Raw genomic sequence first — 14,022 nt, forward strand, 5'->3', positions numbered from 1 at the left:
GCAACCACCTTGGAAAGGGCTGCTTTCCAAGCCTGAGAGAAAGTCATACAACAGTTATGAGGGGTGCTTTTGACGATGGTGATAGGTAGTTTAAAAACACGATCAAGTAGCTGAGCATCCAACACCAACCCATCCTTGAGGTCGGCTTCCGGTCCATTGGGTGGCGGCTTTGGAATACCAACAATATGCCCACTAATTTCATCAGCCCTATCAATAAAATTAACCAGGCCACCCCGGTGGTGACACGGATGACTCATGGTATGAAGACGCATGCAATTCCCACATATCCATTGACTAAACGCCTTGAATGTTACTATACCAACACCCAGATTTATAAATGTCTTGTTGGCAGAAACAGAGTCGTAAGTGACAACCTGATTCATGAGATATTTACACATACGAAAAGGCTGAATAAAAAGTGATAAACTAAAATCGAGAAAATGAAGAATCCATTGGAGAAGCCTAGTAGAAGAAAGATTTTTTTATATTCAAACCCTAAACGTTTATGTGATTCTCAGTGGCAAGCATGTAACTGGATGGGGTTTTTCAGTGGTTGTTTGTGACGAAGGGGTGATTGAAGGTGGTTTTCGGTAGATGCGAAATGACTGGATGAGTTTTTTCGTTTGTTCTTGATATTTCCCGTGACTTGAGTGATTGGTAGTACATGGTGATGAAGCTTGTGGTTTTGATTATCAATGGAAATGAGGGAGGTGAACATAATGCTTATTGGAGAAGAAGGATTGGGATTGGGATGGATAAGGTAGGGGTAAGTGGGTGGGTGCCTGTGTAGGGTTTGACTTTTTTATTTTATATTTTATTAATTATAAAAAAGAGGAATTAGAAAGGTTATAATAGTCTTTTCCATATGCACCAGGGAACAATAATGTAATTTTTCATACAACATGGACAAGATCTATCAACATTGTAAAGATTAGACCCAAAACTATAATTTACTATTTTATTAATGTTCAGGTGGGGTAAGGAGCATCTTGTCAGCATATGACAACCAATAATCGTGTGACACGTGTTTCTTGGCTCAAATGGCCGGGAGTGACATGTATTCACGGGCAGCGACAAGTAAAGTAAGTACTAGTGGCCTCCCGCCTACTCAAGAAGAGAAAAACGGAAGGACATAGAGTTAGAGTGGGAGTTTAGAACCAGAAGGAAGCTATGGCGTCGGTGAGAGTTGAATCGGAGGTGACTCGGATAATGATTGGTGTGAACGAGTCAAGCATCAAAGGATATCCACATGCTTCAATTAGTAGCAAATCAGCATTTGAATGGACTCTGAACAAGATCATTCGCTCCAATACCTCCGGTTTTAAGCTCCTTTTTCTCCATGTTCAAGTTCCTGATGAAGACGGTATTCCTTTTACTTTTTCTATCCATTTTCCTGTTTATAATTGTTTTTTTACAATCTAGTTTGTGTTTTCGCGTATTATATGGAACCTTGAAGTGATTTTAGGGTTTGCGAAATCAAATTTAGGCGATCGAGGTTTTTCCGTTGTGTAATTTGCTAGTTTACGGCATGCGATTGTTGATCACAAGTTTGATTCGAAGTTACGGTTGCTGATTTGAGTTTTATGAATTTATATTCTGAAATTAGCATTTGTTAGTCGTTTATCAAACTTCGATTCTATATCATATGCAGCTTTACGTGTTTTTCACCGTGTCCTTCGTACTATGCGTATTGAACCTCGAGGTGTTTTTAGGGTTTGTGAGATCAACTTTTTAGACATCTGAAGTTTTTTAGCTGTGTACTTCATAATTGTACGCCATGTGATTGTTTGAAAACAATCATGATTCCAAATAAGGGTGTTGATTTGAAGTTCTATGAATTTCTATGCTGAGTTCATCATATGGAGCCTTGAAGTGTTCTTAGGATTCATGGAATCAAATTAGGGCTTTTATTGGGTGGATATTTTGGTAAAATGGAGTTACTTATTGGATTCAGTTTCTTCCCAGTCATGATTAGTGCCTATTCTTGCATGTTTTCATCTTGTTTCCATTGTATTTGTCTTCAACTAACACAAACTGAGAAGAATGCTGGTTGTAACTTGTAATGGTTATCCATATTGACTTTCATATAATATATCTGATGCCATTTCGTTTTTTTCATTTATGTTTTGGTAGGTTTTGATGATGTTGATAGTATATACGCCTCACCACAAGATTTTAAAGATGCAAATCGTAAAGACAAGATTAATGGATCTCATTTGCTGGAGTTCTTTGTGAACAGATGTCATGATATAGGGGTCTCTCTCTCTCTCTCTCTCTCTCTCTCTCTCTCTCTCTCTCTCTCTCTCTCACACACACACACACACACACACACACACACACACACACACACACTTTTGAATAATATTTGAGCATAATTCAATAAATTGGTAATTGTGATAGGTTGTTTGTGAAGCATGGGTGAAGAGGGGTGACGCCAAAGAAGTAATCTGCCATGAGGTCAAAAGAGTCAAACCAGACCTCCTTGTTGTTGGAAACAGAGGGCTTGGTCCCTTCCAGAGGTATGTTACTTAAGTTATTAATCAAGGGCATTTTAGTAATTTACTGTTTCATTGAATTTCATTATTTTCAACAGGGTATTTGTGGGAACTGTGAGTGAATTCTGTGTGAAGCACTGTGAATGCCCAGTTGTAACAATCAAACGCAGTGCAGAAGAGACCCCTCATGATCCTGTAGATGATTGATTGTTCCTCTAAAAGCTACTATTAATAAAATAAGTAAAATCTTCTCTACAATCCTCTTTCCTGGTTTGTCTTTTTTTATGGAGATTCAGCTGTGTGTATCTGTAAGACCTATGAGTTCCTTTTTTCTAGCCAAGTTGTTATACAACTATGTTTTCAAGGCTGCTTTTGTTATATGTAACTAGACTGTACAAGCTTTTTAGGGATGACAATGACATTTATGTCTTTTCTAGTCTCTAACATTACATCAAAAAATATATTCCTTATTATATAGTCTTGACAAAATTGCAAAATTGTTCCATGTGTTTGTCAAAATTATGTGGTTTTGTTCCAAAAAGTTTGTCAAAATTATGTGGTTTTGTTCCAAAAAGTTTGGGAGGTGCTTCAATGGTCCAATTTTGGATTTTTTTTGTGTTTCTGCTCTCTATCAGTTTGAAAAGACTATTATGCCCTTATATTTTATTTTTTCTATTTTTTAATTATTGTAATCCTAAAATTATTTAGAAATTAAAAAAATAGCCAACCCACCCCACTGTTCTCTCTTTCCCCTCTTTCGCCGGAAACCACCAACTCAGCTCCCCTTCTTTACCGATTTAAACCAAGTGCCAAGAAATCGTATTCGGTTCCCAAAAATCACACTCCCAGATAGATGCAAGGGCTGCCTAAACCCACAAGTTAAACCTGCATATCATGCTCGGAAAAATTTCATCAATTAAAATCAGAAACCAAGGATGAAATCAAAACACTATAAACAAAAATTCACAAGTACACAAAGTTGGAGTTAAAACCTGAAACTTAAAAGAAACTTAAACCAGAACCTACATCTTTTTTATTTGATTCACGTTTCAGAGTAGAGAGGTGAAGAAGATGAACTCACAAGTGAGAGCTGATGAACAAGCATCGGTGGGGCTGTGTTTGTATCGGAGGAGCACAATGATGCTTGCCAGAGCTTGTTAGGGTAGAGCCTTTTAGGGTGGGCGGTGTTTGTACCGAAGAAGCGACGGTGGGAGGTCAATCACATCGATGTAGTTTGCATCTTGGGTCTAAAGCTATGTCATTGGAGTTTGTTAGGGTGGGCGATGATGAATAAGTAGGGAAGCTGGGTTTCTCATTGTAGCCGGAGGAGCACTGCGATTCTTGCCAGAGCTTGTTGGGGGTGGGCGATGATTAAAGCCACCGCCACGATCACTACCGAATGCCACTACCGTCCACCACAAACATCCAATTCCACCCTCACCCTCATCTTTCCTTCCTCACCTGATGAAACTTCCCCACCCATTCGACGTCGCTCACGATTTCTTGTGTATGATTCGAACCCCCACATTTTCCGGATTCCTCACAGACTTCACCACAATTAATTATCAAAAACCCTAAATTGTTTGGTGCAAACCCTAGCTCCGATTAACTCATACTTTGGCGATGAAGGGGAGTAGTTCATCGATGAGAAATTTGCAGTTTAGGCGATGGGAGGTAGGGTTGCTGTCATCGCCGGGGGAAAGGCCAGTAGTGTAGGTTATGGTAGAGAGTAAAGAAGAAGGAAGATCGACAGAGGTGTATGGTTGGGTACTAGGCATGATGAATTGACAAAAAGAATTTAAATAAAAATAATAATTTTAGGGAATATTCATCATTTCAGGTTGGGTGTGGACTAAAATCATACAAAAATGTCAACCATATGGATCAAAATCACACAAAGTATCCAAAATTGAACCACTGATACACCAATCACATAATTTTGACAAACATAAAGATCATTTTTGCAATTGTCTATAATTTTTTATAACTTATACAGAATGTCAAAAACACTATTCTATGAATTAGCTTTTAACAAATTAAATATCAAATATGTATTCATCTTTTTATTACAATAAAAAAAATTATACTATGTGTATTGTAAGATGTATGTATATTGAAGTTTTTTATAAAATATGTTACTGTAATCGTAGTTAAATATTTAAATGAATTCGAAATATGAATATCAAACATTATATTTATGATTAATTTATATCAATTAATATATAATTTGTTATTTACATTTAAATTGTAACTAGTTACTTAAAACAAACCAAAGATGTAGATCTAAAATAAAAGACACAAAATATAATTGAAATTTTGATTCAATTTTAGTATAAATAAATAGTATAACATCTAGTGTTCATGTGTTATACAATTTATTTATACCTACCATGGTGATAAAAATGGAAACAAGTTGGAATGGATGATAGTACCAAAAGAAGGTAAAAAACAATTGAGATGCCTTTACACGATACCAAGGCCCAAACCATGTCGTGCCATAATTTAATATTTATTTATTTATTTTGTATGTTTTCATTAAATTTTGAGATAAGTTAGGTAAGGTTTTTTTAGTATTTTTTTTGTCTTTTTCTATTTTTTTTTTATTATCTTATATGTATATAATATGATCTTGGAATTTTTATAAAATAGCAATCTAAGTGTGTTTGTTATTCTATATTAATGAACTAAAACAAGATTGTGACCTATTATAAAGAAAACATAGTCTGGGATTGAACGTATGATTGCTTAATATTTTACAAGATCATTAATCATAAGATCTAATCAGGATTGAAAGATTGTACAAAGATGAACTAGTCTTTAAATTTGTCATCAATATCTTGTTTATGTAGTACTCATTATAACTTAATGTCTTTAGCAGATAAAGAAACAAGATAATTGTGATCATGTACAACTAAAACGCATAAAATTACAAAACGAATAATATGAGTGCATGATGATCTATTTGATTAGGGGTGAATGGATTAAGTGATGATACTCTATGAGACTTCTTGCGACATGCAATGATTGATTTCAACTAAAACGGACAATTTTTTTTAGATTTGCTTATATAATAAATACTAAACATGTTGCATCATATTAAGATTTTAAAATCCTAGTTGAGATGATAATATCCAATTATAGATTTTGCTTACGATAGTCACTAATACTAACGTAATCGGGATCGTTTTTCGTTGGGAGGACCTTTAGATCAAAATCTTAACAATTATGTATTACACTCATTTATTTTCTATACTTATTTGTATTTTATAAAGTTTACAATTAAACAATGTGTTCTTTCATTTTATTTTATTTTCAACGTAAATACTAAATACTCTGAAGAATTCAAAGTATTGTAGCAATCAACTCACAAACCAAATTTTTATCGAATACATTTAAAGCTCAAACTCAACTCGGGTTTGTTTGTGTCGACTATTGCCAAACTCAGGTACAAAAAGCAAGCTCCAAACCTACACCTACAGCTTATAAAGAATTCAACTGAATTCTCATTGTATGTTTCAACATTTTCTTGATCGAGAATCCGAATCATATTTGCTTTATAATAAAACATAAATTTTTTCAACCCATTTGCAACCCTGGTTAAAACCAGAAAAACATGTAAAAGTAAAACTCCTACATAAATAAGTCACAGAAAAAACCATTAAGTGCTTATGAGATTCAGATTCAGTACTACTTACTAAATACTAAATACTAAATACTAATTCAACCAAAAGAAAAACAGATAATCAATCTATTTCCACCCTTGAAATTTCTAAAAACAAAACACCAAACCAAAACCTAATTACTTCTTCACCCTCTCAAGAACCTCCATTATCACCCCTTCCAATCTCCCCTTCACCTCACCATTCATCTCATCTTCTTCTTCACACCCATTCACCATCTCCCTCATCTCCTCAATCTTCCTCTTCACAAACCCAACATCCGATTCCTCCACCTCTGGGTCGGGTTTATATTCAGATCCATTTTCAAAAATGGAGCTCCGGAAGGACGAAACGAACCGGGTCACAACCCCAAGCTTCTTCTTCTCCACAGAACCCGAAGGATCAAGTGCCGCAAGTAACAACCCATTCAAAACCTTGTCGACATTCACATTCACATCAATTACGATTTTACCCTCCTGATCATCTGATCCTTCACGCACACGTCTCTTCTGACGAGGCTTCCTTCTAGAAGAAGAAGAAGACTCCTCAACCTGCTTATCAGTAGCTTCAGAATCTTTTTCTTTTTCTTTTTCCTTTTCCTTTTCCTTTTCAGGTTCGGGTTTTGGTTCTTTGAAAGAACCAGAACCCGAACCTGACAGCTTCCCACTCCAAACCGGACTCAAATACGGCGGCGACAAATACTTGCTTTTCTTCCTCTGGCGCGGCGAACACATCGAGTCCTCCCCACCGCCGTCACTTTCCGGTGACTCCGGCACCGCCACTACCAGCGCCGCCTTGCGTTTCCTCCCCGAACCGCCACTCTCTTTCACCGGTTTCGCTTTCTTCATCTTTGGCGGCTCATCTTCGACGCTCAAAAGCTCCGCCACGCTTTTCTGTTTCCTTTTCTGATACAACTTATCGTCACCATTCTCTCCACATTCCGACGGCCCGTTTACTTCGGAATCGTTGATTCCGATCCTTGACTTGTCTTCAAGACCTTCGATACACATCGGATCATGGTATTCCGGAAGCAAGTAACCGCCTTTTTGTAAATAAAACACACCCAACCAGCTTTTAACCACGGTTAGTTCAAGTTCAAGCTCAACCATTTTCAAACCAGGGTCAATAGTAGCATACGTGTCCAACTTCAAAAGAAGCTCAATCGGGTTCATTCGATCGATCAAAACCCTAATCGTGTTCCCTTTTGGGACCTCCACCCCAGGCTTAATCCCACTGTTCGCCATGTCAACATTGGGAACCCGGGCAGCCCGGTCAACGGTTTGACATTTACTGGTCAGTTCCGATTCGACAAGATGGTTAACCGCTTTGAGAGCGGTTCGAACCGCATGTACAAACTTCTTGGAGTCGCTTTGATTTGACATTTCTTCAAAGTGATCGATGAATGGTTTTAGTTGAGAGGGTGAACACCATGAAAATGATCCATCACCAAAATAAGCAACTAAGAGATGACCTTTTCTTTTTATAGAGTTTGCATAATCTGATGCGTTTGATGGGTCGTATATTTGACCCGGCCACCATGGGTGAGACTTGATTTTGCCCCATACAAAATCACCCACCACAAAATCATGTTCTTCTTCTTCACTTTCATTGTTTTCTGCTAATTTGGTTCCATTTTCAAGATTTCCTTCATTGTTCTTCTCTTCGTTCATATCATCTGTGAATTCAAAGACACCAGCAATGTTTTCGGGTTTTTTCTCTTTATGATCGGGTAAACAGACATCCATCAGATCCTCACCAGCAACCAACTTCTCATCAGTGAAATTTACGTTTATACCCTCGTTACCATCAAACAAATGATCAAAAACACCTTCTTTCTCCTTTTCTTTAGCCTCATTGTTGTAATCTATGTTCATACCTTCATCACCATCAAACAAATGATCAAAAGCCCCTTCTTTCTCACTCTCTTTAGCATCGTTGTTGTAATTTAAGTTCATGCCCACATTACCATCAAGCAAATGACCAAAAGCCCCTTCCTTCTCGTTCACTTTAGCTTCAATGTTATTCTCTGTTTTCTCTGTAACAGAGTGGCTGAAAGCTTCTCCTTCTTGAAACATGACGATGTCATCTTTGTTTTCTTGAACTACCTTGACGATAGTCACCTCAGTCTTTTCAACGACCGTCGTAACAACGACCTCACTGCCGCCGCTGCCGTTTTTCGACCCAAAGTCGCCACCGAATATTTCCTCCGGAGTTGGTTTCGAGGTTGTATGAGGTGGGGCGGGTGGCTGAGAAGATGAAGAAAGCCCACCTAGGGTTTCAGTTGTTATGTTGTTACCTTCCATGGTTTCCATTTCTAGAAACAAAATAAACAAAACACGTCAAGAGTTAGTGATTTACCCAACAGCTTCGGAGAAAAACCAATTACAAACAAGCTAAAGAAGAAAAACAGATAAAACTCGAAAGTATAGGAAATGATTCCATACTTCCATCAATCGAAAAAGGAAAACCCACTTTTAGGGTTTTGAAAACCGCCATTGACAACAAAAGCTTGCTATTAGTTAAAACTCCTCAAACCCCACTGACAAACCCACTAAAAATCAACGAAACCGACACAAAATCCATACGGGTTTTGCACAATTTTCATGAAAACATACACAGAACCCTAAATCTACACACACAAATCGAATCAAAGTATCAGAGAGAAGGAATACCTGTAGGAAAGCAGAATCTTTAGACCATGAAAGAAGCTGTATCGAGTTTGAGTGATATTTTTTTTGAATTAATCGCTATCAAAGTAGGTGGGGTTTTATTACCCTGTTGAAACTTTGATTAAAACTGAAAAAAAACAAACAAACAAATGTTGATTTTAAGAAATTGGGGGAAAATGAAGAGGATAATCGTGTCATAGGCTTATAGCAAAGGTGAAGGGGGAAGCTGTCTGTGAAAAGATGAGGGATTTGTTAAAGTCACGAAGCGGTGACATTTGTAATTACACAGTATGTTGTGGTAAAGGGTTACTGGTAAGGCCTAGAAGAGGGCAGACTAGGGTTTATGCCACCCTTCATATCGCTACACGTATGTATTGTATTGAATTCAAAAAGAACATACGGATGGCATTCGTTTGTTCGACCATCAATTTCATAAATCTTTTTAATAATATGATTCTCATCGGAGGTATGGATAATATAATCTTCAAAAATAATTTAATTAGGCCTCGGGTATATGGAAGCATTTTTATGGGTAAGAATCTGTGTGGATCTTATGCGACAAGATGTTCACTAGTGAATACCACCTCAAAACCTAGTGGTTGTCTTGTAGAATGATAGCTATCATGGAAGTTCTCTCTCTCTCTCTCTCTCTCTCTCTCTCTCTCTCTCTTGGCTCTTCACTAGTGAACATCATCCCCAAAACTAGTAGACATGTGGTGAAGTGAATATTTAGATGATGTGGCAGCCCTAAACGCATAAGAATCACAATACCATTCTTTTTAGCCTTATAACGGTTTATAACTAATTTTTTCGGAAAACAATACAATTTCAAAAAATATATATATACTTCAAAAACAACTAAATAAGATGTCATATGGTAAAAATGGTTGATTAAAAAGACATCACATTATCCATTCAGATATTCAATTATTTTTATTGGTTGAAATTGCATTGTTTTTCGAAAAAAATTAGTTATAAGTAGTTAATCATAGATTGATTTTTAATAAATGGCATCCATGAAGTTTCTATTTAGCAATATCATGGTAAAATAAAGTGTCTTTTTAGCCAACCTTAAAGGAAAATCATTATCTACATGCTATGTTGTTTGTAAAATAAGTTACAAAATCATTTTATTTTACATCAAATCAATTTTTAAGTTTAAAAATGAGAAAATATGGTCCTAAAGTCCAAAACAAGGTTAATTTATCATACAATTGTAACATACTGTTTTCCGAAGATGGCGGGCCAAGACTTGAGGAATCAAATAAGGATTTTTTTTGGAGCAGACCCTCAGCCATGACGTGGGGCTTAGATGTCCATGATGTGGCGTGATACTTATCGAACGTGTGTTTTCGAGTGCCGCCATGGCGTTGCAATGGATGACCACGGTGTGGCGCTTGTTCAGTCCCAAGCCCACGTATTTTAGGGTTTCATCTATATTTAAGCATCTTAACCCCCATTTTAGGTCACCTTCTTCAGCCTTCATCCCTTCATCTCGAAACCCTATCCTCCATCACTCTTGAAAGTCCATTTTTGGTGCCTTCTTGGTATTCTTTGAAGGAGAAGGAAGTCATTGGTGTGGTTTATCACCTTGTAAGCAACATACATCTTCTAGCACATCTTCTGGACTTGGTTGAGTGTTCAAGACTCAATCTTTTCCTTGCTAAGTTGGTAGATTTTGGATTTTGGTCCCTTTTCTTCATATCTTGTGGATTTGGGAGGGTGGGATCTCATAAAGTTTGCAACTTTATGAATCCCTAGGCCATTTGGAGTATTTGGCTCTTTGGATCTAAAGTAGAATTGAGTTTTAAGACCATGCAAGGAATCTTGGCCTTTTTTGCCTTTGTTTTGACCTAATAAGAGTTCAAGGCATGCACTGGACATGCATGCATGAAAAGCATGAATTTTTTATGATGGAAATGGTACTAGAAACCCTTATGGAGTTGTTGGTCAATAGATCTTCTAGGTTAAGTGCTTATTGATTAAGTCATGTCATGTTTTTGCCCTATTTAGAGCTAGGAGTGAGATATTTATCCCTTGGAGGGTCTAAAGGGATAAAGTTGGAAACTTTATCCACTAAGACCTTAGAAAGGACCAGATATGAGTTTGGAGCCCTTGAAGTTGGAAATGAAAGTGACTTAATGGTTTAAGCTGCCCATACCAATCCCCACAGTGTGGCTCAGGTCACCACGATGTGGCGACTATGTCGAGGCCCATTTGTTTTGTCGTTTAGTGTCCACGACGTGGCCAAGGATGTCCACGGCATGGCGACCTGCTGTAGTTGACTTTGGCGTTGACCGTTAACTTTTGACCAAGTTTGACTCAAAGTCAAATTTGAGGGTTTTGGGCTGTTGATTAAGATTTTACTTGGTTCTGGTGACTAGTGGATTCGTGGGTGCAAGCAGTGCTGAAAAGGCATAGTATCGCAGTGTTTCAGAGTTCTTCGATTCAGGTGAGTTTTGCCTCATTGTACCCGTGGTTCGAAGGCACCAATGACGACCCACTAGTTTTGGTTATCTTTTAGTAGAGGGATACCATAGGGACTGTATATATGGTCATGTAAGATAGACTGATGACTCTTGATTTAGGCTCTCTTGCCTGTTCCTTGTATGGTTGTGGCTCTAGAGTAGGATCACTTGTTCGGGTGTCTATCTCACCTCTGAGTATATACGGTCATGTATTCCTTTGATTGTTGGTACTTAGTATGTTGTTATGTTGTAGTGATATGTTAGATCTGTATCCTGGTATATAGGATGTTGTTATGATGTAATGATATGTTAGATCTATATCCTGGTATGTGGGATGTTGCTATGTGGTAGGGATCTGTATATATGTATGTCTACCTGTACTTGCTGGTTATCATCTAGTGGAGTCCCCCAGGGACTGTATGTAGTCATGTAGGATAGCCTGAGAACTCTTGATCTAAGGTTTCTTGCATGTTCCTTGTTTGGTTGTTGTGACATCCCCATTTTCACGGCCAGAAAAGACCGATTTTGTTTATGCTTTATAAAAATCAAGAGTACCTCTTTTAATAAAAATGTTGCAGAATTTGTTCCCAGAAGAACATGATAAATACGTTATCAAAGCATAAACAGAACTTACATTCATTTACACTAGTGATCTACATCTCTTTTAAATCTCTCAGTGTAAAGTAGCTTCATATCGACACATGTGATAGAAATAAGCTGGAGTGGGTCAGGTTGGGAAACCTGGTGAGTACATAGGGTTTTCAACCCACAATAATATAATTATTATGTTTAAACATCAAACAATCAACCCAATTACCCATCCCCATTAACTTCTTTACTCTTAAGGGTCTACCCTAAGATTCAGCTATTCCTCGATCATTCATTCCTAAGGAGTATCCTAAGGAATCGGCACTAAGTCTGCATAGTCGTTAGGGTTTATCTCGTTTATTATCAGTATCATTTTCGAGAGTCCACTCGTAATACCTGTCTATGGGTTTTTAGAGTACACCAGGTGAACACATTGTTCACAACACCTACAGGTTGCGAGCCTGCTAGTGTGCCACTAGACTGTCTAGAATAGTCTGTGGTTGTCATCCATACTCTGCTAGATGACGGGGCCATTGCTTGGGTCATCGTTTGGCTCATCGCTTTGGCTCATCGTTTTGGCTCATCGCTTCGCACCATATTTTATCACTCATATATCATCACTCATCGTTCATCTCATCTTTCATCGCTCATCATTTATCTCACCTCTAATCTACCCATGTTTTACCCAACACATTTTGTAGATATAAAATACATATACAGTTTAGATCATTTAAAACATGTATAAAACGTTTCATCCAGCATAGACAACAAGTATTCAGGCAGTATACACACATTGCACGTAATTTATATAAAATACTTCATATCTATGTGTAAGATGAAAGTAACTATACACTCACCTGAAAAGTGGTGACTCGGAACTCGGACAGCGCTTCGTTATCTCAAAACAATTTTCCCTTGACAAAACCTAGTATCAATACCACTAGGGTTTAGTCTAACATTAACCGAGACTAATTAATAGTCTAGCTATTATTATTATTATTATTATTATTATATAAGCGTTAAACAACACTATATAACTCATAATAATAGCCCAAACATATATTATAAGGTCCTAATAACATTACTATATTAAAACATAAGCTATACTAAAAATAGGTTAGGCGTAGCGCACTTACAGCGGGTTTTTTTCAAAAATCGGGCTTCGTCGGGGCAGCGTTCCCGAGCCGAAAGGCTCCTTTCTCGGGACTCCGGGAGCCTCGGGGCTTCCTTCGGGTGCTAGGGAGGTTCCCTAGGCTTTTTGGGGGGTTTAGGGGCTAGAGGGAGGTTCTAGAGAGAGAGAGAGAGAGAGAAAAGAGGTTGGAATGGTGTGAAGAATGAGGGAACCCGACACCTCTATTTATAGGCTGGAAAATAGCTCTACTCGTCGAGTCCATGCCACATGTCACCTTCTGGTGGCTTGCCTTGGGGAGAAAGTCTTGGCCCATAATCAGCCACGTCACCTCTTTTGCAGCAGCACCCTGCCGACTTCTAAACCCCGTAACTTTCGTATACGAGCTCCGTTTTCGACGTTCTTTTTTTCCACGCGTAGGTAAAAACAAGATCTACAACTTTCATTTAGACTCTATCGGCTAATTCTCGACCGATCTTAAATTTAACAGTAGGATGAGATTAGACTGTTAAATGACCACGAAGAATTCGTAACTCCTTCATACAGACTTCGTTTTCGTCTGTCTTTTTACCGTTGAGTTCCTATTAATGAGATCTTCAACTCTCATTTAGGTTGCGTAAGCCAAAAACCGCTCGAACTAAAATTCGAGTTTCGGGTCGTGCACTACTATGTCAAATCTTAGAAAATTCATAACTTCCTCATACGAAGTCAGATTTGGGCGTTCTTTTTATGGATGTTCTCGGTTTAACATATACTACAACTTTTGTTTAGATCACTAAGGCTAAAAAGTCCTCTATTGTAAATTCACTATTTACGTCTTCCGGTGCCGTGCCGGTTTTGCCGAAAAACTTCGACGGGCCATAACTTCTTCGTTATAACTCGGATTTCGGCGTTCTATATATGTACGGAACCCTTGAGACATATTCTACAACTTGGTTAAGATTATTTATTTGAAATAATCTTTTTGTCGAAAAGACGTTTTCGACCCTTATTATCTCTAAATTGACTAGCCCG

The 14,022-nt window shown here is 37.7% G+C and overlaps 2 protein-coding genes across 2 annotated transcripts; one reads left to right on the forward strand and one right to left on the reverse strand.

Moving 5' to 3' along the window:
- The first annotated feature begins 1,078 nt into the window (after nt 1–1,078).
- On the forward strand, nt 1,079–2,934 carry LOC145109495 (universal stress protein A-like protein). Its single transcript, XM_079046668.1, has 4 exons — nt 1,079–1,363; nt 2,134–2,255; nt 2,401–2,519; nt 2,594–2,934. The coding sequence occupies exons 1-4, from the start codon at nt 1,171–1,173 to the stop codon at nt 2,700–2,702; spliced, it is 543 nt and encodes a 180-aa protein (XP_078902794.1). The 5' UTR covers nt 1,079–1,170; the 3' UTR covers nt 2,703–2,934.
- A 3,177-nt stretch (nt 2,935–6,111) lies between these two features.
- On the reverse strand, nt 6,112–9,148 carry LOC145109496 (uncharacterized). Its single transcript, XM_079046670.1, has 2 exons — nt 8,827–9,148; nt 6,112–8,468 (listed from the first exon to the last, which is right to left on the reverse strand). The coding sequence occupies exon 2, from the start codon at nt 8,464–8,466 to the stop codon at nt 6,295–6,297; it is 2,172 nt and encodes a 723-aa protein (XP_078902796.1). The 5' UTR covers nt 8,467–8,468; nt 8,827–9,148; the 3' UTR covers nt 6,112–6,294.
- Nucleotides 9,149–14,022: the final 4,874 nt, after the last annotated feature.

Source organism: Lactuca virosa, chromosome 4, assembly GCF_052849685.1.
Source record: "Lactuca virosa cultivar CGN04683 chromosome 4, Lactuca_virosa_CGN04683_v6, whole genome shotgun sequence".
NCBI classification, from domain to species: domain Eukaryota; kingdom Viridiplantae; phylum Streptophyta; class Magnoliopsida; order Asterales; family Asteraceae; genus Lactuca; species Lactuca virosa.